Raw genomic sequence first — 27,655 nt, forward strand, 5'->3', positions numbered from 1 at the left:
CTCTCTCTCTCTATCCCTTCTGTCTCCCTACAGCTCTCTTGTCTCTTTCTCTATCCCTTCTGTCTCCCCCAGCTCTCTCTCTCTATCCCTTCTCTCCCTTCAGCTCTCTCTATCCATTCTGTCTCCCTAAAGTCTCTCTCTCTCTCTCTCTCTCTCTCTCTCTATCCCTTCTGTCTCCCTCCAGCTCTCTCTCTCTCTCTCTCTCTCTCTCTCTATCCCTTCTGTCTCACTCCAGTCTCTCTCTCTCATCCCTGCTGTCTCCCTCCATCTCTATCTCTCTCTCCCTCCCTCCCTCCCTCCCTCCAGCTCTCTGTCTCTCTCTTTATCCATTCTGTCTCCCTCCAGCTCTCTCTCTATCCCTTCAGTCTCCCTCCAGCTCTCTCTCTCTCTCTCTCTCTCTCTCTCTATCCCTTCTGTCTCACTCCAGCTCTCTCTAACTCTATCCCTTCCGTCTCACTCCATCTCTCTCTATCACTTCTGTCTCCATCCAGCTCTCTCTCTCTCTCTCTCTCTCTCTCTCTCTCTCTCTCTCTATCCCTTCTGTCTCCCTCCAGCTCTCTCTATCCATTCTGTCTCTATCCTCTCTCTCTGCCTGCTGTCTACCTCCACCTCTCTCTATCTATCCCTGCTGTCTACCTCCATCTCTCTATCTCTATGCCTGCTGTCTACCTCCATCTCTCTATGTCTATCCCTGCTGTCTACCTCCATCTCTCTATCCCTGCTGTCTACCTCCATCTCTCTATCTCTATCCCTGCTGTCTACCTCCATCTCTCTCTCTCTATGCCTGCTGTCTACCTCCATCTCTATATATCCCTGCTGTCTACCTCCTCTCACCTCCTGATATAACTACCTGAATGGCAGGGAGCTCGGTCCCAGTGATGTAAGCTGTCTGCTTCACCCTCTGTAGCGCCATGCAATCTACGGCGGTGCTGTTGTCACACCAAGCAGTGATGCAGCAAGTCAACATGATCTCGACGATGCAGCTGTAGAACTTTTGAGGATTTTAGGGCCCATGCCAAACCTGCTCATCCTCCAGAGGGGGGTACCTTTTTCATTACTGTGCGTGTGTGAGTGGACCATTTTAAGTCCTTAGTGGTATGAAAACAGAGGAACTTGAAGCTCTCAAACCACTCCACTGTAGCCCCGTCGATGTGCCCCCTGTTGGGGTGGTATGAAAATTGGAGTGGGTCTAGGGTGTCTGGGATGGTGGAGTTGATGTGATCCATGAGCAGCGTTTATGAATACTTCATGAATACATACGTGAGTCCTACAGGGTGGTAAGTCACTGTGGCATGAAGCCTTAGAGTTCTTGGGAACAGGCATGACGATAGTCATCTTAAAGAAATGTGGGGATTACAGACTGGGGACCAGGAGCAGAAATACATCTGCTTGTCAGCTGATCTGCCCCTGTTCTGAGAAAGCACCCTGGAATACGGTCCTGCCCTGTGGCCTTACGAGAGTTGACCTTGGTCGGCTCTTTCCTTTAGTTTAGCACCTCTGTGTTAATCCAGGGGTTTTCATTGGGGAAACAGTGAACATTCACTGTTGGAACAACATAGCATATCCTTATGAAGCCGGGAATAGAGGTGGTTAGCCCGTTCATATTATCGGCAGAGACTCTGCACATATTCCTCTCAATGCTGTCAATGCTGTAGCATCATCTCTGATTCTGATGATTATTTCTTAACGGAGAGAGTCACAGGTACAACCTTTTTGAGCTCAACAGGAAGATCTGATTTACCGAATGGCAGACGAGGTAGGGCCTTTTAAGCTTGCTTGTGTGTTGAGTACAGTGGTCTAGGAGGGGGTGGGGTCCAACTAACCCACCGCACCTCTCTCCCTACAGAAGGACTATCTACATCTCTTCTTCTTCTCCCTCATTTCAGCTGGAGGACTTTGGGTCTAAGTATCCCTCAGGGAATAGTATCTCATTACAACATCCACAGCTCAGTCTCTCAGTCTCACTCTCTCTGTCTCACTCTCTCTGTCTCACTCTATTTGTACCTTGTCAGCTTGAACTTGCAACCTTCCGGTTACTAGTCCAACGCTCTAACCACTAGGCTACCCTGCCGCCCGAACATAGTATGTATGTATCGTATGTATCGTATGTATGTATGTATCATATGTATCGTATGTATTGTATGTATCATATGTATCGTATGTATCGTATGTATCATATGTATTGTATGTATCGTATGTATGTATGTTTGTATGTATGTATCGTATGTATCGTATGTATCATAAGTATTGTATGTATCATATGTATTGTATGTATCATATGTATTGTATGTATCATATGTATTGTATGTATCATATGTATCATATGTATTGTATGTATCATATGTATTGTATGTATCATATGTATCATATGTATTGTATGTATCATATGTATTGTATGTATCATATGTATTGTATGTATCATATGTATCATATGTATTGTATGTATCATATGTATTGTATGTATCATATGTATCATATGTATTGTATGTATCATATGTATCATATGTATCATATGTATCATATGTATTGTATGTATCATATGTATCATATGTATCATATGTATTGTATGTATCATATGTATCATATGTATTGTATGTATCATATGTATCATATGTATTGTATGTATCATATGTATCATATGTATCATATGTATTGTATGTATCATATGTATCATATGTATTGTATGTATCATATGTATTGTATGTATCATATGTATCATATGTATCATATGTATTGTATGTATCATATGTATCATATGTATCATATGTATTGTATGTATCATATGTATCATATGTATTGTATGTATCATATGTATCATATGTATTGTATGTATCATATGTATTGTATGTATCATATGTATCATATGTATCATATGTATTGTATGTATCATATGTATCATATGTATCATATGTATTGTATGTATCATATGTATCATATGTATCATATGTATCATATGTATTGTATGTATCATATGTATCATATGTATCATATGTATCGTATGTATTGTATGTATGTATGTTTGTATGTATGTATGTATGTATGTTTTTTGCGACAAAGAGCCATGTCACAGTTACGCTACAGGAAACCCGGCCAGAGTAGACTAATCAGAGCAAGAGAAAACTCCTTCATGAGCCTCACAGTAAAATAGGCTACGTAAGGTCATAGGTCATATCTTCTATCCCGATAACACAGTAATCCCCTTTAATTCTGTAGTCACAAAGAGTCAATGGATCTTTTAAAGCCTTTTACATGATAGTTTCAAAACACCACGTCTTCAGGGTTTTAACTTCAAAAGTGCCGAATTCGCTGTGCTATTTCTGTCACTCTATTCTTTCAACCTTTTTGCTTCTTTCCTAGTATTAGCGACAATGAGCTACAGTTGGATCAGTGACACCATTGATGTCATCAATGACATCAGCCAAGTGTCTACCCTCTGTTGCCATAGATATCTCTCTCTTTCTCATATATGCATTTGGCATACTGCAGTGTTTTCAAGCTCAGAACAAACAAAAACCTACCCCATAAACAAAAACACAATGCAGAATCTGAATCTCTAGACACATGAAAGGGTGAATCCTACACAGTTTCCACACCACCCCTCTGCAGCTTAGCAGGTACAGGGCTACAGAAGGCCATTTTGGCTCCAACATGGCTGCCCTCCCAGCCCTCAACAAGCAGCAGCATGTGTTTCTATCAATCCCCAAAAACTCCTCAGTTCTTCCTCCCCCCCTCTCTGCCCCCTACTTTCCTCCATCTCTTCCTTGCACATATGGCAGTCTCTGCCTAGCTAGCTGACTGCGTGTCTTTGAACAGCTTGTGAGCCCTGGGCCTGTCCCAGACTCCATTCATACAGGCCTCCGTCTCTGTGATCGCTGGAGACAGGCAGGTGTGTGTCTGTCTCTCTCTCGTGTGTGTGTGTGTGTGTGTGTGTGTGTGTGTGTGTGTGTGTGTGTGTGTGTGTGTGTGTGTGTGTGTGTGTGTGTGTGTGTGTGCGCAAGAGTGTTTTCTGCCTTTAAGCTGACTCCGGCAGAGATGAAAAAAGCCCAGGAGGGGAGAGAGTTACGCCTGAATGGAGAGAATAAGAGGCAGAACAAACCCACGCATTCCCAGACTCAGAACACAGCCACGCATTCCCAGACTCAGAACACAGCCACGCATTCCCAGACTCAGAACACAGCCACGCATTCACAGACTCAGAACACAGCCACGCATTCACAGACTCAGAACACAGCCACGCATTCACAGACTCAGAACACAGCCACGCATTCACAGACTCAGAACACAGCCACGCATTCACAGACTCAGAACACACACACGCATTCACAGACTCAGAACACAGCCACGCATTCACAGACTCAGAACACAGCCATGCATTCACAGACTCAGAACACAGCCACGCATTCACAGACTCAGAACACAGCCACGCATGCGCACACACACACACACACACACACACACACACGATGACACATTCTGTTAACTGTCCTCATCAGTGAATGATCCTCTTAACCCTTGTGTAGTCCTACCATTCTGCATACTCCCCTTGTCCTAGGGGTAAAAAATGCCCCGCCTTCACTAAACCCCTCAAATAAAGCAGCTTGATTGAATGTTTAACCCCAGATCTATTTTGCATGAAGAAACACCCTTATTCATCACAAACTTGGTGAATGTCTGGGGTTTCCCCTCTTCACAGTGCAGAAGGACTGCATTTGATCAGTGGACACCACTCGTTGTTATTGCAACACCCCTGTCATAATTGTTTTCTTTACTAATAACATTTCACGTTCAAAACTGTGCACTCTCCTCAAACAATAGCATGTTATTCTTTCACTGTAATAGCTACTGTAAATTGGACAGTGCAGTTAGATTAACAAGAGTTTAAGCTTTCTGCCAGTATCAGATATGTCTATGTCCTGGGATATTTTCTTGTTACTTACAACCTCATGCTAATCGCATTAGCCTACGTTAGCTCAACCGTCCCGCAGGGGACCCACCATATCCTGAAGAAATTCTAAAGCAGAGGTATATTATTATAATATTATTATATATTATAATGTTATTGTTATTATTATTGCTAAAGGTACTGTATAGGTGTAAACATACATTTTAAGCCAGAGAAGCACTCGTATAGTCTAAGAAAGTAGCAGAAATGTGCAGAAAGTAGTTTTGAATGTATTTTATTGAAGGGAAACAATAACAGTCTTGAACTTTTTTGGCAACATAATGATGTATTCTTATATACTGTACAATGTGCAAGTCATCTTCAAAATACTAGTCTTCTCACATTTTTTAACCATTGCCAACACCCACAAGGGGTATAAACAACAACAATAAATAAGAATAAAATAAGATAATAGATCAAAAGAAAATGTGAAGAACATAAATCAAATCAACTATAATTAGTCCTTCTTTGGGGGCAGAATTGGCATCTCCTCCTCTTGTCTGCCCCAGCTGTAGCCTCAGGTGGATCAGGACAAGATTCAGCCCCCTGGACAGCTTTCACAAGCTCTGCATAGGCTGCTGTGCAGGGGAGGAGCTCCCTTCTTTGAATGTGTGGGGTTACAAGACCCTTTCCCAGTTGCTCCAGGAACACCCTCCTCTTGTTCTGCTTATCAGACATCAAGGTAGCATTGATCTTGTTCCAAATCACGAAGACGTTGTATGAGGACACATCAATTATGTTATGGAAGATGACCAGGGGCAGTCATCCTCCTGCAGCTGTAAGTTCCAATCACCTTGTCCAGGTTGTCCACACCTCCTTTGTTGTGGTTGTAGTCCAGTATGATGGCTGGCTTCTTGTCCTCACGGTCACTGATCTCAGCCATTTTGTGCAGTGTGCTCAGCAGGACCACATTCTTGTTCGTCTTTGGGATGTAAGAAACTAGAGTGGTGGTGGGGGTGAAGGCAAACTTTGATGAGAAGGCCTCTCTCCCACTTGTTGCGAGGAGCTCAGGCTTGTTCTTTCTAACTGTGCCAACCATGGTGATCTTCCTCTTCAGGAGCTGCTGGCTGAGTTCAATCAGTAGCACACATAATCTCCATTTCTCATTGTGTGTGTGCGTCTTTGTAGTTTGTGTGGTGTGTAAATGATTTTACAGATGACCCGAAGACAGTCGTTGTCTCCTGGTGGTGGATATCTTTCATGGAAATATGAACAAAGGAGATGTTTCACTTTTTCTACATTTGGGGGTCACTCTAGAAAAAGTCATACAATTTCAAGTTGAAAAAATATAATTGAGGGGGTTTTCTCTGCTGTTAAACATAGTGGCGGGTCATGTTTGACCCTTAACCCTCCTGTGGTGTTCGTTTCATGTTAAGTCATTCTGTGTTCCGGTCCAAAATGAACGTCCCATTATAGCTGATTACAGATCCATAATAATACATATATTATCACCTAATCTTGTGTTAGATCTTTTTAATCAACTTTAGATCTTGTGAACATTACAAGTTTTGAACTTCTATTTGATATTTATGGCCTGTAGGCCTCGTTGACCTGAGCTCATACAACTCGTTAATGAGTGAAAAAAATGCACAATGTATGGATTATTTTGACTATAACAAATACTCAGATGAAACATATTGTGCTATTTATCACAGACTACTTTGTCCAAGTTTAACAAGGACTCTCTCCCCCTCACCAGTGTCATGATCAAAGATATAATCAAGAGCCTCACATACAGTATATCGTTTGGTCATTGTGCTACCACAGAATAAAGGCCAAAATAAAGAGCTTTATATACCAGAGCTGCGAGAAAAGTTCTATATATTATTAAAACAATGTTGCAATTGTTTGTGATAATGCCAACAGGTGTGGTTCCCGTGGGGAAAATATTCTATTGGGGAAGGTTCCCGTTGTCACGTTCGCTACCTTCAAATTCCCTGTCATAGATGAGCCAAGGCGCAGGCTGTATGTCAAAACAGGTAAACAGAAACAAACGTGACGCAACCGTCACACAAACACACACAGAAAATAAAGAATTACCCACAACCTAGGTGGGAAAAAAGGCTGCCTAAGTATGATTCCCAATCAGAGACAACGATAGACAGCTGCCTCTGATTGGGAACCACACTCGGCCAAAAACAAAGAATAGACAACATAGAATGTCCACCCAAATATGACCTAACCTAACCAAACAGAGAAATAAAACGGCTCTCTAAGGTCAGGGTGTGACACCCGTGGGGGTTGCCATGGAAGCCAAGAAGGGGAGTAGGGTGTGTCTGTGTGTGTGTGTGCGTGTGGGTGTGTGTGTGTGTGTGTGTGTGTGTGTGTGTGTGCTCAAACACACATGCATGTTGGGGTCTGGGAGAGGAAGTGTGTCCATCTGATGAATGGGCATGTGCCTGAACTCAATGTTAAACACTAATTGTAGTCTCACACACTCATTTCTAATGACCGGTCATTTTTGACCAGGAACACCACAGGTGGACAGAAGCGGAAAAAAAAACACCCAACATGTAATGAAAATCATCAACATGTATTTGATGTTCAGATGCCCTGTGTGGACAAAGTCATGGAACCTTATGACAATCAGACTAAATGAACTACATTTTTCAGAGAGAAAACTTGTAAATCAGTCCAATTCGACCAGAACACAGCAGGAGGGTTAGGACAAAACAAGGGTTAAATACCTTCTATTAACTGACCTCATCAGTGGAAGATGATTCAAATACATTATATGACCTTAAATACAGTGGCTTGCGAAAGTATTCACCCCCCTGGGCATTGGTTCTATTTTGTTGCCTTACAAACTGGAATTAAAATTGATTTTGGGGGGTTTGTATCATTTGATTTATACAACATGCCTACCACCACTTTGAAGATGCAAAATATGTTTTATTGCGAAACAAACAATAAATAAAACATAAAACAGTGGGCATAAATATTCGCCCCCCAAAATCAATACTTTGTAGAGCCACCTTTTACAGCAATTACAGCTGCATGTCTCTTGGGGTATGTTTCTAAAAGCTTGGCACATCTAATCACTGGGATTTTTCCAATTCTTCAAGGCAAAACCGCTACAGCTCCTTCAAGTTGAATGGATTCCATTGGTGTACAGCAATCTTTAAGTCATACCACAGATTGTCAATTGGAATGACGTCTGGCCTTTGACTAGTCCATTCCAAGACATTTAAATGTTTCCCCTTAAACCACTCGAGTGTTGCTTTAGCAGTATGCTTAGGGTCATTGTCCTGCTGGAAGGTGAACCTGCATCCCAGTTTCAAATCTCTGGAAGACTGAAACAGGTGTCCCTCACAAAGTTCCCTGTATTTAGCGCCATATATCATTCCTTCAATTCTGACCAGTTTCCCAGTGCCTGCCAACGAAAAACATCCCCACAGCATCATGCTGCCACCACCATGCTTCACTGTGGGGATGCAGTTCTCGGGGTGATGAGAGGTGTTGGTTTTGAGCCAGACATAGCATTTTCATGGATGGCCAAAATGCTCAATTTAATCTCATCTGACCAGAGTACCTTCTTCCACATGTTTGGGGAGTCTCCGACATGCCTTTTGGCGAACAGCAAAAGGCAAGCAATGCCTTTTCTCCGGCCACTATTCCATAAAGCCCAGCTCTGTGGAGTGTACGGCTTAAAGTGGTCATATGGACAGATACTCCAATCTCCGCTGTGGAGCTTTTCAGCTTATCTTTGGTCTCTTTGTTGCCTCTCTGATTAATGCCCTCCTTGCCTGGTCCGTGAGTTTTGGTGTGCGGCCCTCTCTAGGCAGGTTCGTTGTGGTGCCATATTCTTTTTTTTTCTAATGGATTTAATGGTGTTCCATGGGATGTTCAAAGTTTTGGATCATTTTTATAACCCAACCTTGATCTGTACTTCTCCACAACTTAGTCCCTGACCTGTTTGGAGAGCTCTTTGGTCTTCATGGTGCCACTTGCTTGGTGGTGCCCCTTGCTTAGTAGTGTTGCAGACTCTGGTGCCTTTCAGAACAGGTGTATATATACTGATATCATGTGACAGATCATGTGACACAGATTGCACACAGGTGGACTTTACTTCATAAATTATGTGACTTCTGAAGGTAATTGGTTGCACCAGATCTTATTTAGGGTCTTCATAGCAAAGGGGGTGAATGAATATGCTGGCATCACAGTTTTTAATTATTTTAGAAGTTTTTTAAACAAGTAATTTTTTCCATTTCACTTCCCTAAATTGGACTATTTTGTGTAGGTCCATTACATGAAATACAAATAAAAATCAATTTAAATTACATGTTGTAATGCTACAAAATAGGAAAAATTCCAAGGGGGATGAATACTTTCTGTTAACTCTCCTCAGTGGATAATGATATGCCTTCTGTTATCTGTCCCTCAACAGTTGGTGCAATGCTACATACATTATCTATGACATCATCACAACAGTGGATTGTTCTTCAGTATGAATCACAGTCATTGGGATGAGTCAGAGGATGTGTTCATATTGGCACCCTATTAGACTATATAGTGCACTACTTTTGACCAGGGCCTCATAGGGCTCTGGAACAATAGGGTGCCATTTTGGAACACTTCCAGAGAGAGTAGTTGTACCTTATCCATTAAGTTGTGAGGGAAGCCTCGCCATTGGATTGATTTATCTGCAGTGCAGTGCAGCGTATTGACGGCAAACTACAGAGTTGGTTTGTCTGCACTGATCATCACAGAATATACAGACCTTTATTATGTGTCCTATCGGCACTCTTCACAGCAGTAACAAAACAAACCCATTGAGACGTCTATCTGCTCTGCAACAGCATGACAACAGCAGGACAACAGCAGGCCAATAGCAAAACGAAGAGACAACTCTGGGCCAGAGTGTGTGCAAACTTTTGTTCCCGCCCAGCACCAACACACCACATATGTCTTTTGATCCATTCTGATGGCCTTGAGCCCATTAAACCAAGGTCCCAGAGCAGAGCCCAATGAACCTCGGCCCTAAAGCAGAGCCCAATGAACCTCAGCCGTACAGCAGAGCCCAATGAACATCAGCCCTACAGCAGAGCCCAATGAACCTCAGCCCTACAGCAGAGCCCAATGAACCTCAGCCCTACAGCAGAGCCCAATGAACCTCAGCCCTAAAGCAGAGCCCAATGAACCTCAGCCCGACAGCAGAGCCCAATGAACCTCAGCCCTACAGCAGAGCCCAATGAACCTCAGCCCTAAAGCAGAGCCCAATGAACCTCAGCCCTACAGCAGAGCCCAATGAACCTCAGCCCTACAGCAGAGCCCAATGAACCTCAGCCCTAAAGCAGAGCCCAATGAACCTCAGCCCTACAGCAGAGCCCAATGAACCTCAGCCCTAAAGCAGAGCCCAATGAACCTCAGCCCGACAGCAGAGCCCAATGAACCTCAGCCCTACAGCAGAGCCCAATGAACCTCAGCCCTAAAGCAGAGCCCAATGAACCTCAGCCCTACAGCAGAGCCCAATGAACCTCAGCCCTACAGCAGAGCCCAATGAACCTCAGCCCTAAAGCAGAGCCCAATGAACCTCAGCCCTACAGCAGAGCCCAATGAATCTCAGCCCTACAGCAGAGCCCAATGAACCCAATCATACAGCAGAGCCCAATAAACCCCCGAATAATGGTACACCCTAGGAGGCTAGAGTTACAGAATAATGGTACACCCTAGGAGGCTAGAGTTACAGAATAATGGTACACCCTAGGAGGCTAGAGTAACGGAATAATGGGACACACTAAAATAGGGGTCTAGACAGGGCGAAGTCCAGCTGCTTCAGAGTCATCACTGAGGTTTTGGCAAAATTAGTCCAATCAGCTGAAGCTTAGACACCCCATGATGAGGCGACGGAACTGTGTGCGTGTGCATGTTTTTGAGTGTTATTGTACATGTTTGTGAGTGTGCCTACTGCTACCCTGGAGAGAGGTGAAGGACTATGTTGAGTGCCTCCTCTCTTCTTAAACTGCTACCCTGGAGAGAGGTGAAGGACTATGTTGAGTGCCTCCTCTCTTCTTAAACTGCTACCCTGGAGAGAGGTGAAGGACTATGTTGAGTGCCTCCTCTCTTCTTAAACTGCTACCCTGGAGAGAGGTGAAGGACTATGTTGAGTGCCTCCTCTCTTCTTAAACTGCTACCCTGGAGAGAGGTGAAGGACTATGTTGAGCGCCTCCTCTCTTCTTAAACTGCTACCCTGGAGAGAGGTGAAGGACTATGTTGAGTGCCTCCTCTCTTCTTAAACTGCTACCCTGGAGGGAGGTGAAGGACTATGTTGAGCGCCTCCTCTCTTCTTAAACTGCTACCCTGGAGAGAGGTGAAGGACTTTGTTGAGCGCCTCCTCTCTTCTTAAACTGCTACAGTAAATTAACAAGGGAAAATACTGAGGGGTGTTGGGGGGGAAGTACACCAGAGAGAAAACCCTCATTAAATACCAGCATAGAGACATTGAGTGAATTCACATCAAAATGCTGAGAACACATACAGATTAGTACTATTATAGGTAGTAAATCTGAGAACACCATTAAAGATGCAGCCATTAAAATGTCTGAGTACAGTATGTTCTCTACTGATGCTTTTAAAAGCTGATGCTTATCCTGAACTAAATGAATAGAGGTTAAATATATATATATATTTTTGTACAATTATCGAGTAAGGACATTTAGCGGCACGAAGATAATAAAATTAGACACAATAAATGTATACTAAAAGCAATTCAGAATGAATCTATTACTCCGGGTATCAAATTAGACAGAAACTAATGCTCAAGGAGGGGATATTGTAAAGCAGGGAGAAACCAATATAATATAGCTAAATTAAATTATATCAACGAGTGGAATACAATGAGAGGGGTATGATGCAGTGTAGAGGCTTTAAGCCCAGAGAGGAGGTAGGCAGGGGGGACATGCTGGTCTGAGCCCAAACCCCAAATCACACGACTAACAACGTTGGCCAATATATGGACAACTACCTCTCCCCGAACTGTATTTATTTATTTTTGCTCCTTTGCACCCCATTATTTCTATCTCTAATTTGTACATTCTTCCACTGCAAATCTACTATTCCAGTGTTTTACTTGCTATATTGTATTTACTTCGCCACCATGGCCTTTTATTTGCCTTTACCTCCCTTATCTCACCTCATTTGCTCACATTGTATATAGACTTATTTTTCTACTGTATTATTGACTGTATGTTTGTTTTACTCCATGTGGAACTCTGTGTTGTTATATGTGTCGAACTGCTTTGCTTTATCATGGCCAGGTCGCAACTGTAAATGAGAACTTGTTCTCAACTTGCCTACCTGGTTAAATAAAGGTTAAATAAATAAAAAACTCTCATCCTGGAATATCCAAGGCCTGAGGTCATCTACGTTTGGCCTGAAGAGCAGGAACCTGGACTTCACCCCAAAAAAATTGAAATACAGAAATTGTTATTCTAGAAGAACCATGATATAGTGGAGATGGACCCACTGGTTTGTCCTCTGGTTTGTCCTCAGATTAGACAAAGAGCTTCTGGATATCAGGACAGCGATCACTCACTTCGGATTAGACAAAGAGCTTCTGGATATCAGGACAGAGATCACTCACCTCGGATTAGACACAGAGCTTCTGGATATCAGGACAGAGATCACTCACCTCAGATTAGACACAGATCTTCTGGATATCAGGACAGAGATCACTCACCTTGGATTAGACAAAGAGCTTCTGGATATCAGGACAGAGATCACTCACCTCAGATTAGACAAAGAGCTTCTGGATATCAGGACAGAGATCACTCACCTCAGATTAGACAAAGAGCTTCTGGATATCAGGACAGAGATCACTCACCTTGGATTAGACACATAGCTTCTGGATATCAGGACAGCGATCACTCACCTCAGATTAGACAAAGAGCTTCTGGATGTCAGGACAGCGATCACTCACCTTGGATTAGACAAAGAGCTTCTGGATGTCAGGACAGCGATCACTCACCTTGGATTAGACAAAGAGCTTCTGGATGTCAGGACAGCGATCACTCACCTCGGATTAGACAAAGAGCTTCTGGATGTCAGGACAGCGATCACTCACCTTGGATTAGACAAAGAGCTTCTGGATGTCAGGACAGCGATCACTCACCTCGGATTAGACAAAGAGCTTCTGGATGTCAGGACAGCGATCACTCACTTCAGATTAGACAAAGAGCTTCTGGATATCAGGACAGCAATCACTCACCTCAGATTAGACAAAGAGCTTCTGGATATCAGGACAGCGATCACTCACCTCAGATTAGACAAAGAGCTTCTGGATATCAGGACAGCGATCACTCACCTCAGATTAGACAAAGAGCTTCTGGATATCAGGACAGCGATCACTCACCTCAGATTAGACAAAGAGCTTCTGGATATCAGGACAGCGATCACTCACCTCAGATTAGACAAAGAGCTTCTGGATATCAGGACAGCGATCACTCACCTCGGATTAGACACATATTTTTTCTACAACAAGGATCCACAGACGGCGAGTGGGAAAGCTGATCACGAATATCCTAACGGGACATCAAAAACTGTAATATCCTATGTTTCGCGGAATTGTGGCTGAATGACGACATGGATATTCAGCTAGTGGGATATACGCTGTACCGGCAAGATAGAACAGCACACTCTGGTAAGACCAGGGGGGGTGGTCTGTGCATATTTGTAAACAACAGCTGGTGCATGAAATCTAAGGAAGTCTCTAGATTTTGGATTCTAGATTTTGTATATTGTGATAAATTGCAGTCCACACTACCTGCCTAGAGAGTTTTCAGCTATACTTTCCTGGCTGTTTATTTACTACCATAGACAGATGCTGGCACTAAGACCGCACTCAGTCAGCTGTTTAAGGAAATAAGCAAACAGGAAACCACTCACCCAGAGGCAGCGCTCCAAGTGGCCAGAGACTTTAATGCAGGGAAACTTAAATCAGTTCTACCTCATTTCTATCAACATGTTAAATGTGCAACCAGAGGAGAAAAACATTCTAGATCACCTCTACTCCACACACAGAGACGCATACAAATCTCTCCCTCGCCCTCCATTTGGTAAATCCAACCACAACTCTATCCTCCTGATTCCTGCCTACAAGCAAAAAATTTAAGCAGGATGCACCAGTGACTCGGTCTATAAAAAAAGTGGTCGGATGAAGCAGATGCTAAACTACAGGACTGTTTTGCTATCACAGACTGGAATATGTTCTGGGATTCTTCCGATGGCATTAAGGAGTACACCACATCAGTCACTGGCTTCATCAATAAATGCATTGATAACGTCGTCCCCACAATGACCGTACGTACATACCCCAACCAGAAGCCATGGATTACAGGCAACATTCGCACTGAGCTAAAGCGTAAAGCTGCCGCTTTCAAGGTGCGGGACTCTAACCCGGAAGCTTATAAGAAATCCTGCTATGCCCTGCGACAAACCATCAAACAGGCAAAGCGTCAATACAGGGCTAAGATTGAATCATACTACACCGGCTTCGACGCTCGTCTTATGTGGCAGGGCTTGCAAACTGTTACAGACTACAAAGGGCAGCACAACAGCGAGCTGCCCAGTGACACGAGCCTACCAGACGAGCTGAATCACTTCTATGCTCGCTTCAAGGCAAGCAACACTGAAGCATGCATGAGAGCATCAGCTGTTCCAGACGACTGTGTGATCACGCTCTCCACGGCCGATGTGAGTAAGACCATTAAACAGGTCAACATTCACAAGGCTGCGGGGCCAGATGGTTTACCAGGACGTGTGCTCCGGGCATGTGCTTACCAACTGGCAGATGTCTTCACTGAAATTTTCAACATGTCTCTGATTGAGTCCATAATACCAACATGTTTCAAGCATACCACCATAGTCCCTGTACCCAAGAACACAAAGGCAACCTGCCTAAATGACTACAGACCCGTAGCTCTCACGTCCGTAGCCATGAAGTGCTTTGAAAGGCTGGTAATGACTCACATCAACACCATTGTCCCAGAAACCCTAGACCCACTCCAATTTTCATACCGCCCAAACAGTTCCACAGATTATGCAATCTCTCTATTGCACTCCACAATAGCCTTTCCCAACTGGAACAAAAGGAAAAAAATATGTGAGATCGACTACAGCTCAGCATTCAAGACCATAGTACCCTCAAAACTCATCACTAAGCTAAGGATCCTGGGACTAAACACCTCCCTCTGCAACTGGATCCTGGAGCTCCTGACGGGCCGGCCCTAGGTGGTGAGGGTAGGTAGCAACACATCTGCCACGCTGATCCTCAACGCTGGAGCCCCCCAGGGGTGCATGCTCAGTCCCCTCCTGCACTCCCTGTTCACCCACGACGGCATGGCCAGGCACGACTCCAACACCATGATTAAGTTTGCAGATGACACAACAGTGGTAGGCCTGATCACCAACAACGATGAGACAGGCTATAGGGAGGAGGTCAGAGACCTGGCAGTGTGGTGTCAGAATAACAACCTATGCTTTAACGTAACCAAGACTAAGGAGATGATTGTGGACTACAGGAAAAGGAGGGCCGAGCATGCCCCCATTCTCATCGACGGGGCTGTAGTGGAGCAGGTTGAGAGCTTCAAAATCCTTGGTGTCCACATCAACAACAAACTAGATTGGTCAAAACACACCAAGACAGTCGTGACGAAGGCACGACAAAGCCTATTCCCCCTCAGGAAACATAAAAGATGGATCCTGAGATCCTCAAAAGGTTCTACAGCTGCAACATCGAGAGCATCCTCACTGGTTGCATCACCGCCTGGTATGGCAATTGCTCGGCCTCTGACCGCAAGGCACTACAGAGGGTAGTGCGTATGGCCCAGTACATCCCTAGGGCTAAGCTTCCTGCCATCCAGGACATCTACACCAGGTGGTGTCAGAGGAAGGCCCTAAGAATTGTCAAAGACCCCAGCCACCCCAGTCATATACTGTTCTCTCTACTACCATATGGCGAGCGGTACCGGAGTGCGAAGTCTAGGACAAAAAGGCTTCTCAACAGTTTTTACCCCCAAGCCATAAGACTCCTGAACAGGTAATCAAAAAAGTGTGCCCAACCCCTCTTTTACGCTGCTGCTACTCTCTGTTTATCATATATGCATAGTCACTTTAACTATACATTCACTATACATTCACATACATACTACCTCAATTGCCCCGACCAACCAGTGCTCCCGCACATTGGCTGACTGGCCTATCTGAATGGAGTTCCGCCACCCGCCAACCCCTCTTTTACGCTACTGCTACTCTCTGTTCATCATATATGCATAGTCACTTTAACCATATATACATGTACATACTACCTAAATCAGCTTGACTAACTGATGTCTGTATGTAGCCTTGCTACTGTTATAGCCTCCCTACTGTATATAGCCTCGCTACTTTTAAAGCCTCCCTACTGTATATAGCCTCGCTACTTTTAAAGCCTCGATACTGTATATAGCCTCGCTACTTTTAAAGCCTCCCTACTGTATATAGCCTCGCTACTTTTAAAGCCTCGATGCTGTATATAGCCTCGCTACTTTTAAAGCCTCGATACTGTATATAGCCTCGCTACTTTTATTTTTCAAAGTCTTTTTACTGTTGTTTTAATTTCTTTACTTACCTATTGTTACCCTAATACCTTATTTGCACTATTGGTTAGAGCCTGTAAGTAAGCATTTCACTGTAAGGTCTACACCTGTTGTATTCGGCACACTTGACAAATACACTTTGATTTGATTTGACTTGCCTGGTTAAATTTAAAAAAGTAAAGAAAATAGTCCCACCAAACTAGCATGAGTAAAACAGGGAAAGGACTCAGGGGGTATGTACATTTGGTATAGAGCAGACCCAGGCCATTAAATTAATCAAATCAGCAGCATCTGGTTAGAAATAAATAAGGAAATGATCTCGACAGAGACAAATGCCCTGCTGTGTGCTACCTAAATCCCCCAACTAGAATCCCCATGCTTTAATGAAGACAGCTTCTCCATCCTAGAGGGGGAGAATAACCATTTCCAGGCTCAGGGACATGTACTAGTCTGTGGTGATCTAAATGCCAGAACTGGACAAGAAACTGACACCCTCAACGCACAGGGGGATAAACACCTACCCGGAGTTGATACTCTTCATTCCCCCTAGACACAACTACGACAACACAACCAACAAAAACGGGTCACAACTCCTGCAGCTCTGTCACACGCTGTACATAGTCAATAATATGCTTCTAGGTAGGTACAACTATAGCTCAGCTCTTGGCATAAACACTGTAGACTACTTTATCAATCTACTTGAACAGAGCAATACTCAACCATGAGGCATTGAAGCCAAGCAAACTGCATGCTATTAGGAAAGGCTATAGATGGAAATAGGATAGTGTAGAAACCTAACAAAAAGACATTGGCCAACAACAAATTCAATCTCTCCTAGACAACTTCCTGAAAAAAATATTTCCCTAAAGTAGTGAAGTGAAGGTACCTATCAGCTAACATATCAAATTGAAATTACGGCAGAAAACCGAAGAAAATGAACAACAATGACAAATGGTTTGTTGAAGAGTGCAAAAACCTAAGAAAGTTATTGAGAAACCTATGCAACCAAAAACAGAGACCCAGAATACCTTAGGTTACGCCTTCACTATGGTGAATCATTAAAACAATAGAGAAATACACAACGGAAAGAGAGTGAACAGCAGTTCAGAAATCAGCTCAATGTGATTGAAGAATCCATAGAATCTAATCACTTCTGGGAAGTGACAGCACAACGTTTACCATGGAATCTGCGTCAAACGCAATCACGGAATATTCCTCTGCAGTATAATCAACAGCAGACTCCAACATTTCCTGTGCCTCAACACAATCATGTCTCGGTGTTCAATGGACAAATCCTTCGACCTCCTTGCTTGGTTTTTGCTCCGATATGAACTGTGGGACCTTTTATGTGACCTGTTTCAGGAAACTAGACGTATGTCACAGGTCACTACCTCACAGGAGAGTCACTTGATTGTAAACTTTTTTAAAATCAAAATAGTTTTTTTGGAGCAGAGATGCCTTCTGGAACATGTGAACTTTCATGTGCCTTAACAACAAACTTGTATGCCATTTGTAATTATATATATTTAAAAAAAATGATGAGCCTAGTTGGTTAAGCCACAGGAAAAACACAGCAACCTTCCCGCTAGCCATGATTGGCTGAGATAATGAGTGGGCTGGATATGCCGAGAGATGAGTTTGGATTGGTCTGCCATACAACACAATTCTGTCTATTTGAACTGGTCAGTAGGTAATCCTGTCCAAAGTGGCTTTTTTTAAAGAATCTCGTATTGAAATTTAACAGAAGACTTGACTATGTATCGATTTCAACAGAACTTCGCTCATCTGAGTGTGACAGAGTGCAGAATAACAGATGAATTTACTAACGCTCAACACCGGTTGAATATGGCCGGTGTCAGTAAACATCTGGAAACAAAAAGCGTAATTCAATTGTTGCCAGGAGCACAGTTACAGTCACCAACACTCTGGATAACATGAAAACAGCCAAACCAGCTCTGCTAGCGTGAGCACAGTTACAGTCACCAACACTCTGGATAACATGAAAACAGCCAAACCAGCTCTGCTAGCGTGAGCACAGTTACAGTCACCAACACTCTGGATAACATGAAAACAGCCAAACCAGCTCTGCTAGCGTGAGCACAGTTACAGTCACCAACACTCTGGATAACATGAAAACAGCCAAACCAGCTCTGCTAGCGTGAGTGAAATGGTCAGAGTTTGGGTGGGGGCTAAAGCTTAAGAGGATTTTTATGGCATTGTACGCGGTCAGTGTGAACCAGAGTGACTTGACACAACAACGGAACCGAGACAGGACGTCTTATTGAAAGGGGTGGCAGTCTGCCATGAAGCGTTCATCCATGTACATCCATACGGGGAAGAGTCTAGCTACAGTTTCAGATATTATACATTTCTAATTTTGTCAGAAAGTTGTTTTCATTGCAAGTTAAAGCTTACTGTTAGCTCGCTAGCTAACATTATGTTTACGATCTGTGTGTAATAATATAGCCTAATGTTAGCTAGCTAATGTATAAACATGTATAAACAAAAGACCCCAAGTTAAAGCTGACTGTTAGCTAGCTAGCTGATGCTACATAGCTGGCTCGCTAGCAAACATTCCATTTATGATCTGTTTGTAGTAATGTTATCTCAGATTGCCATTTCGCATTGCTAGTTATATAGCCTCTTCAAGCAGAGCTTCAGAAAGACCAGAGTGAACACTTTATCTGAGATTGCTGGTGTTGTGAAGGACAGCACTGTGACAGGAGTGTCAACATCCAACAGCTGGTTGGACTGGAAGATGGTACGGTGCTGGTGGAAAGCTATGGCTGACAACAACACCTGACTCCGTACTTCAGGCCGCTGCCACAGATCAAGCAGTACCAGCACTTCAGGTGAATATCATTTTTATTGAATTGTATGAGGTGATTCTTCTTATCTAAACTGGGGAGGTGAATTGATGTTGTGCAAGGTTGTAATGTCTTAATATTTTTGTTTATTTCCTGTTTTACAGCTTCAATGCTCTGGAGTCTGGTGTTGTTGTCGCCAAGGAGCGTTGGGACTCAGTCGGGACCAGGTTTCAGCTGCTGCACAACACTGACATCCTTCCATCCATAGATGGTCTGCCTGTACAAGCACCACCTGGACTGGACACAGCTAGACAAACTGATATTTTTGAGAAGATCAGGGAGTTTTGCCAAACCAGCTCTGCTAGCGTGAGCACAGTTACAGTCACCAAAACTCTGGATAACATGAAACACTCTATGGACAGGCTATGGACATCACATGCCCTGCACCAAAGTCAAGGGCAGAACAGAAACAGGCTTTTCGAATATAGATTCCCTTATTCATGCATGGTTTGGACGGATCAGCACCATTTGCAGTGCCTCTATTCAAATGACTCTCTCCTAACACACGTTGCTGATACAATTTTTTAAAATCCTGCTGCTCAGCCACTTTATCTCTGATCGTATGCAGATAACAACCTCTTCTATCACTGATATTGTTATTGATCTTTTACATACTGTATATTATTACATTTAATTGACACTGTCTATTTCTGATATTGTTATCATTCCAAGACATTTAAATGTTTCCCCTTAAACCACTCGAGTGTTGCTTTAGTAGTATGCTTAGGGTCATTGTCCTGCTGGAAGGGGAACCTCCATCCCAGTCTCAAATCTCTGGAAGACTGAAACAGGTTTCCCTCAAGAATGTCCCTGTATTAAGCTTCATCCATCATTCCTTCAATTCTGACCAGTTCCCCAGTCCCTGCCGATGAAAAAATTATGTTCTCGGGGTGATGAGAGGTGTTGGGTTTGCGCCAGACATAGCGTTTTCCTTGATGGACTAAAAGCTCAATTTTACTCTCATCTGACCAGAGTACCTTCTTCCATATATTTGGGGAGTCTCCCACATGCCTTTTGGCAAACACCAAATGTGTTTGCTTATTTTCTTTTTAAAGCAATGGCTTTTATCTGACCACTCTTCTGTAAATCCCAGCTCTATGGAGTGTACGGCTTAAAGTGGTCCTATGGACAGATACTCCAATCTCTGCTGTGGAGCTTTGCAGCTCCTTCAGGGTTATCTATGGTATCTTTGTTGAGTCTCTGATTAATGCCTGGTCTGTGAGTTTTGTTGGGCGGACCTCTCTTGGCAGGTTTGTTGTGGTGCGGTATTCTTTCCATTTCTTAATAATGGATTTAATGGTGCTCTGTGGGATGTTCAAAGTTTCTGATATTATTTCATAAGCCAACCTTGATCTGTACTTCTCCACAACTTTGTCCCTGACCTGTTTGGTCTTTATGGTTTGGTCTTCATGGTGCCAATTGCTTGATGGTGCCCCTTGCTTAGTGGTGTTGCAGACTCTGAGGACTTTCAGAACAGGTGTATATATACTGAGATCATGTGACAGATCATGTGACACTTAGATTGCACACAGGTGGACTTCATTTCACTAATTATGTGACTTCTGAAGGTAATTGGTTGCACCAGATCTTATTTAGGAGCTTCATAGCAAAGGGGGTGAATACATATGCACTTTTCCGTTTTTTATTTTATCTTTTAATTGACTTCAGAAATGTTGACTATTTTGTGTTTGTCCATTACATGAAATACAAATAAAAATGCATTTAAATTGCAGGTTGTAATGCAACAAAATAGGAAAAATGCCAAGGGGGATGAATACTTTTGCAAGGCACTGTACTGAACATACATATAAACGCAACGTACCCCATAGTGGAATTTTGTTTGTAGAACATTTTCAAAAACGTATAAACAATTTAAAGCTGAAATGTCTTGAGTCAATAAATATTCCATAAAGTCCTTACCTGTCCTAGGATAGTGTTGATCCTGTCCACCTCACAGTCGATGATGTAGCGTTTCTCCTGCCTCCTGTCCATCTCCTCGATGATCCGTTTCAACTCTGCTGCGTCCGTGATGCTCCCCACAGACCGAGCCGTCACCTGCCAATTGTTGGTCACCGCTGACTCCATGATGGCCTGAAGGATAGAGAAACCTAGAGAGAGAGAGAGAGAGAGAGAGAGAGAGAGAGCGAAAAAGAAAAACAGAGCTGTTTATCATAAGTGCAATCGACTAAGGAAGGTGCTTAATGTATAATGTGTTTAATGTGGCATTAGGTCATGTTTCCCCATTACAATCTGAAATAACAGTAGACGTCCTTCTGCATTGACAAGACAATATCACATGAAGACGAGGGGTGGGTGTGGAGGAGACCAGAGCAAGATGTCTTATCTCCATGTTATTAACTAGAGGAGGGCTGATGATCTCCATGTTATTAACTAGAGGAGGGCTGATGATCTCCATGTTATTAACTAGAGGAGGGCTGATGATCTCCATGTTATTAACTAGAGGAGGGCTGATGATCTCCAGGTTATTAACTAGAGGAGGGCTGATGATCTCCATGTTATTAACTAGAGGATGGCTGATGATCTCCATGTTATTAACTAGAGGAGGGCTGATGATCTCCAGGTTATTAACTAGAGGAGGGCTGATGATCTCCATGTTATTAACTAGAGGATGGCTGATGATCTCCATGTTATTAACTAGAGGAGGGCTGATGATCTCCAGGTTATTAACTAGAGGAGGGCTGATGATCTCCATGTTATTAACTAGAGGAGGGCTGATGATCTCCATGTTATTAACTAGAGGAGGGCTGATGATCTCCAGGTTATTAACTAGAGGAGGGCTGATGATCTCCAGGTTATTAACTAGAGGAGGGCTAATGATCTCCATGTTATTAACTAGAGGAGGGCTGATGATCTCCATGTTATTAACTAGAGGAGGGCTGATGATCTCCAGGTTATTAACTAGAGGAGGGCTGATGATCTCCATGTTATTAACTAGAGGAGGGCTGATGATCTCCATGTTATTAACTAGAGGAGGGCTGATGATCTCCACGTTATTAACTAGAGGAGGGCTGATGATCTCCATGTTATTAACTAGAGGAGGGCTGATGATCTCCAGGTTGTTAACTAGAGGAGGGCTGATGATCTCCATGTTATTAACTAGAGGAGGGCTGATGATCTCCATGTTATTAACTAGAGGAGGGCTGATGATCTCCATGTTATTAACTAGAGGAGGGCTGATGATCTCCATGTTATTAACTAGAGGAGGGGATGATGATCTCCATGTTATTAACTAGAGGAGGGCTGATGATCTCCAGGTTATTAACTAGAGGAGGGCTGATGATCTCCAGGTTATTAACTAGAGGAGGGCTGATGATCTCCAGGTTATTAACTAGAGGAGGGCTGATGATCTCCATGTTATTAACTAGAGGAGGGCTGATGATCTCCAGGTTATTAACTAGAGGAGGGCTGATGATCTCCATGTTACTAACTAGAGGAGGGCTGATGATCTCCATGTTATTAACTAGAGGAGGGCTGATGATCTCCAGGTTATTAACTAGAGGAGGGCTGATGATCTCCATGTTATTAACTAGAGGAGGGCTGATGATCTCCATGTTATTAACTAGAGGAGGGCTGATGATCTCCATGTTATTAACTAGAGGAGGGCTGATGATCTCCATGTTATTAACTAGAGGAGGGCTGATGATCTCCATGTTATTAACTAGAGGAGGGCTGATGATCTCCATGTTATTAACTAGAGGAGGGCTGATGATCTCCAGGTTATTAACTAGAGGAGGGCTGATGATCTCCATGTTATTAACTAGAGGAGGGCTGATGATCTCCAGGTTATTAACTAGAGGAGGGCTGATGATCTCCATGTTATTAACTAGAGGAGGGCTGATGATCTCCATGTTATTAACTAGAGGAGGGCTGATGATCTCCAGGTTATTAACTAGAGGAGGGCTGATGATCTCCATGTTATTAACTAGAGGCTGGCTGATGATCTCCATGTTATTAACTAGAGGAGGGCTGATGATCTCCATGTTATTAACTAGAGGAGGGCTGATGATCTCCATGTTATTAACTAGAGGAGGGCTGATGATCTCCATGTTATTAACTAGAGGAGGGCTGATGATCTCCATGTTATTAACTAGAGGAGGGGATGATGATCTCCATGTTATTAACTAGAGGAGGGCTGATGATCTCCAGGTTATTAACTAGAGGAGGGCTGATGATCTCCATGTTATTAATTAGAGGAGGGCTGATGATCTCCAGGTTATTAACTAGAGGAGGGCTGATGATCTCCATGTTATTAACTAGAGGAGGGCTGATGATCTCCAGGTTATTAACTAGAGGAGGGCTGATGATCTCCATGTTATTAACTAGAGGAGGGCTGATGATCTCCATGTTATTAACTAGAGGAGGGCTGATGATCTCCAGGTTATTAACTAGAGGAGGGCTGATGATCTCCATGTTATTAACTAGAGGAGGGCTGATGATCTCCATGTTATTAACTAGAGGAGGGCTGATGATCTCCATGTTATTAAACTAGAGGAGGGCTGATGATCTCCAGGTTATTAACTAGAGGAGGGCTGATGATCTCCAGGTTATTAACTAGAGGAGGGCTAATGATCTCCATGTTATTAACTAGAGGAGGGCTGATGATCTCCATGTTATTAACTAGAGGAGGGCTGATGATCTCCAGGTTATTAACTAGAGGAGGGCTGATGATCTCCATGTTATTAACTAGAGGAGGGCTGATGATCTCCATGTTATTAACTAGAGGAGGGCTGATGATCTCCACGTTATTAACTAGAGGAGGGCTGATGATCTCCATGTTATTAACTAGAGGAGGGCTGATGATCTCCAGGTTGTTAACTAGAGGAGGGCTGATGATCTCCATGTTATTAACTAGAGGAGGGCTGATGATCTCCATGTTATTAACTAGAGGAGGGCTGATGATCTCCATGTTATTAACTAGAGGAGGGCTGATGATCTCCATGTTATTAACTAGAGGAGGGCTGATGATCTCCATGTTATTAACTAGAGGAGGGGATGATGATCTCCATGTTATTAACTAGAGGAGGGCTGATTATCTCCAGGTTATTAACTAGAGGAGGGCTGATGATCTCCATGTTATTAACTAGAGGAGGGCTGATGATCTCCAGGTTATTAACTAGAGGAGGGCTGATGATCTCCATGTTATTAACTAGAGGAGGGCTGATGATCTCCAGGTTATTAACCAGAGGAGGGCTGATGATCTCCATGTTATTAACTAGAGGAGGGCTGATGATCTCCATGTTATTAACTAGAGGAGGGCTGATGATCTCCAGGTTATTAACTAGAGGAGGGCTGATGATCTCCATGTTATTAACTAGAGGAGGCTGATGATCTCCATGTTATTAACTAGAGGAGGGCTGATGATCTCCATGTTATTAACTAGAGGAGGGCTGATGATCTCCATGTTATTAACTAGAGGAGGGCTGATGATCTCCATGTTATTAACTAGAGGAGGGCTGATGATCTCCAGGTTATTAACTAGAGGAGGGCTGATGATCTCCATGTTATTAACTAGAGGAGGGCTGATGATCTCCATGTTTATTAACTAGAGGAGGGCTGATGATCTCCAGGTTATTAACTAGAGGAGGGCTGATGATCTCCATGTTATTAACTAGAGGCTGGCTGATGATCTCCATGTTATTAACTAGAGGAGGGCTGATGATCTCCATGTTATTAACTAGAGGAGGGCTGATGATCTCCATGTTATTAACTAGAGGAGGGCTGATGATCTCCATGTTATTAACTAGAGGAGGGCTGATGATCTCCATGTTATTAACTAGAGGAGGGGAGGGCTGATGATCTCCATGTTATTAACTAGAGGAGGGCTGATGATCTCCAGGTTATTAACTAGAGGAGGGCTGATGATCTCCATGTTATTAATTAGAGGAGGGCTGATGATCTCCAGGTTATTAACTAGAGGAGGGCTGATGATCTCCATGTTATTAACTAGAGGAGGGCTGATGATCTCCAGGTTATTAACTAGAGGAGGGCTGATGATCTCCATGTTATTAACTAGAGGAGGGCTGATGATCTCCATGTTATTAACTAGAGGAGGGCTGATGATCTCCAGGTTATTAACTAGAGGAGGGCTGATGATCTCCATGTTATTAACTAGAGGAGGGCTGATGATCTCCATGTTATTAACTAGAGGAAGGCTGATGATCTCCAGGTTATTAACTAGAGGAGGGCTGATGATCTCCAGGTTATTAACTAGAGGAGGGCTGATGATCTCCATGTTACTAACTAGAGGAGGGCTGATGATCTCCATGTTATTAACTAGAGGAAGGCTGATGATCTCCAGGTTATTAACTAGAGGAGGGCTGATGATCTCCATGTTATTAACTAGAGGATGGCTCATGATCTCCATGTTATTAATTAGAGGAGGGCTGATGATCTCCATGTTATTAATTAGAGGAGGGCTGATTTTCTCCATGTTATAGGCCAATCGGACTCTTGTCAAAAGCAGTCCACTGTGTGGGAACAGGGTTACCAGTACATTAGAAAGAAGTAATTTGAATGATTCATGATTAATTCACGTGACATAATTTCATTTAACAGAGCTAGTTCTCGCAGCGAGAGATTGTACGTTTTCTACGAGCTGAAATAAGAACAATACATTTACGATGTATGGAAAGAGAGAGAGAGAGCATGAGTGGGGTAATGAAAGTAAATCGTAGCGCTGGTATTTCATTAAGCCAGAAACAATGTAATGGTTCTCATAAATGTAGGTGTACTAAGCTGTTTTCCATTATCTACCCATTGAACTCTACAAATAGGGACTCAAGCCATACCGAACAGAACTCACTACAACAGCAACATCTACCTATCAGACATAATGGTGACAAATGCTGATTTAATATTATTGCAAAAAAAGGAATGTTTTCAGTTAGTCATTGGGGATTATGCAAATAGCCTTTCCACAGAGTAGTGAACAGAAAGTTGAGCCACGAGACAGAGAGAAAAGCATGTAATTTATTATTCCCAGTGCATCAGTCCACGTCGCTAAAGCCTTATCTCTATGGACCTACTGCAGACATTAGCCTTACAGTGCCAAACACACAGAGCACAACAACAACAACAAACAATGTTCCACTAAACTCTCCTCACTATTTTAGCATTTCCATTTCCTCCGTTCTGGCTCAGAATTGTTGAGTGGTAGTTTTTGCGACTGGGGTTTCAGCGAGTGTTAACGTCTCTACTCTCAGCATGAACCCTGCCCCTGTGGAACTCCCCTCTCCACCTGTTGGTGAGGAGCGTGGAGAAGGAACACACACACACTGTACAAACATGTACACACACATTTAGGTCATGACTGTTTAATCCCCACTAAATGCGCAGAGTAAACGACAGCTAAGTAACCATGGGTTCCATAATGTAATCATTGCTGTGATATATGAGGAGTCTGTACAGTGCCCCCGCCCCCTGCCCCCACCCCCTCAGGTGTTAAGAGATAACGTAAGTCAAACGGCCTGCATTAGAGAGACTTTGAAATAGACAGAATGTAGAATTCATGTGTCATATTCCTGAGGCATATGTTCTAAAACCTCATCTCCCACACCCAGCTGGATAAAATGATAAAAAATCATGGCAATCTTCTGTGTGTGTGTGTGTGTATGTGTGTGTGTCTGACATTAAGAGAGCATGTACCTTAACTGGGTTAAATGGCATCCGTGGATGAATAGGTGGCTGGGAGTAGACATGAGGAAGACTAGGGTGGCTGGGAGTAGACATGAGGAAGACTAGGGTGGCTGGGAGTAGACATGAAGAAGACTAGGGTGGCTGGGTGTAGACATGAGGAAGACTAGGGTGGCTGGGAGTAGACATGAAGAAGAGTAGGGTGGCTGGGAGTAGACATGAGGAAGGGGTAATAAGAGGTGGCTGGGTGTAGACATGAGGAAGACTATGGTGGCTGGGTATAGACATGAGGAAGACTAGGGTGGCTGGGAGTAGACATGAAGAAGACTAGGGTGGCTGGGTGTAGACATGAGGAAGACTAGGGTGGCTGGGTGTAGACATGAGGAAGACTAGAGTGGCTGGGAGTAGACATGAGGAAGACTATGGTGGCTGGGTATAGACATGAGGAAGACTAGGGTGGCTGGGTGTAGACATGAAGAAGACTAGGGTGGCTGGGTGTAGACATGAGGAAGGGGTAATCAGAGGGTAAACCAGTCAACCATGCACTAACCAACATAGCAGTTTGTCACAGAGGATATGCAGTACGTAGTGTACATGTGGTGGTTATGTTCGGGTTG

The 27,655-nt window shown here is 43.4% G+C and overlaps 1 protein-coding gene across 5 annotated transcripts in view; it reads right to left on the reverse strand.

The window, feature by feature from the left end:
• Positions 1–27,655, reverse strand: part of LOC112238336 (glutamate receptor 3-like) — a 167,360-nt gene that overhangs the window by 98,488 nt on the left and 41,217 nt on the right. For all 5 annotated transcript variants that reach the window (XM_042326042.1, XM_042326040.1, XM_042326037.1 and 2 more), the window contains exon 2: positions 21,306–21,493. In XM_042326042.1, coding sequence (XP_042181976.1) covers positions 21,306–21,493 — 188 coding nt within the window. The remainder of the gene's footprint in view (positions 1–21,305; positions 21,494–27,655) is intronic.

Source organism: Oncorhynchus tshawytscha, linkage group LG08, assembly GCF_018296145.1.
Source record: "Oncorhynchus tshawytscha isolate Ot180627B linkage group LG08, Otsh_v2.0, whole genome shotgun sequence".
Classification (NCBI taxonomy): domain Eukaryota; kingdom Metazoa; phylum Chordata; class Actinopteri; order Salmoniformes; family Salmonidae; genus Oncorhynchus; species Oncorhynchus tshawytscha.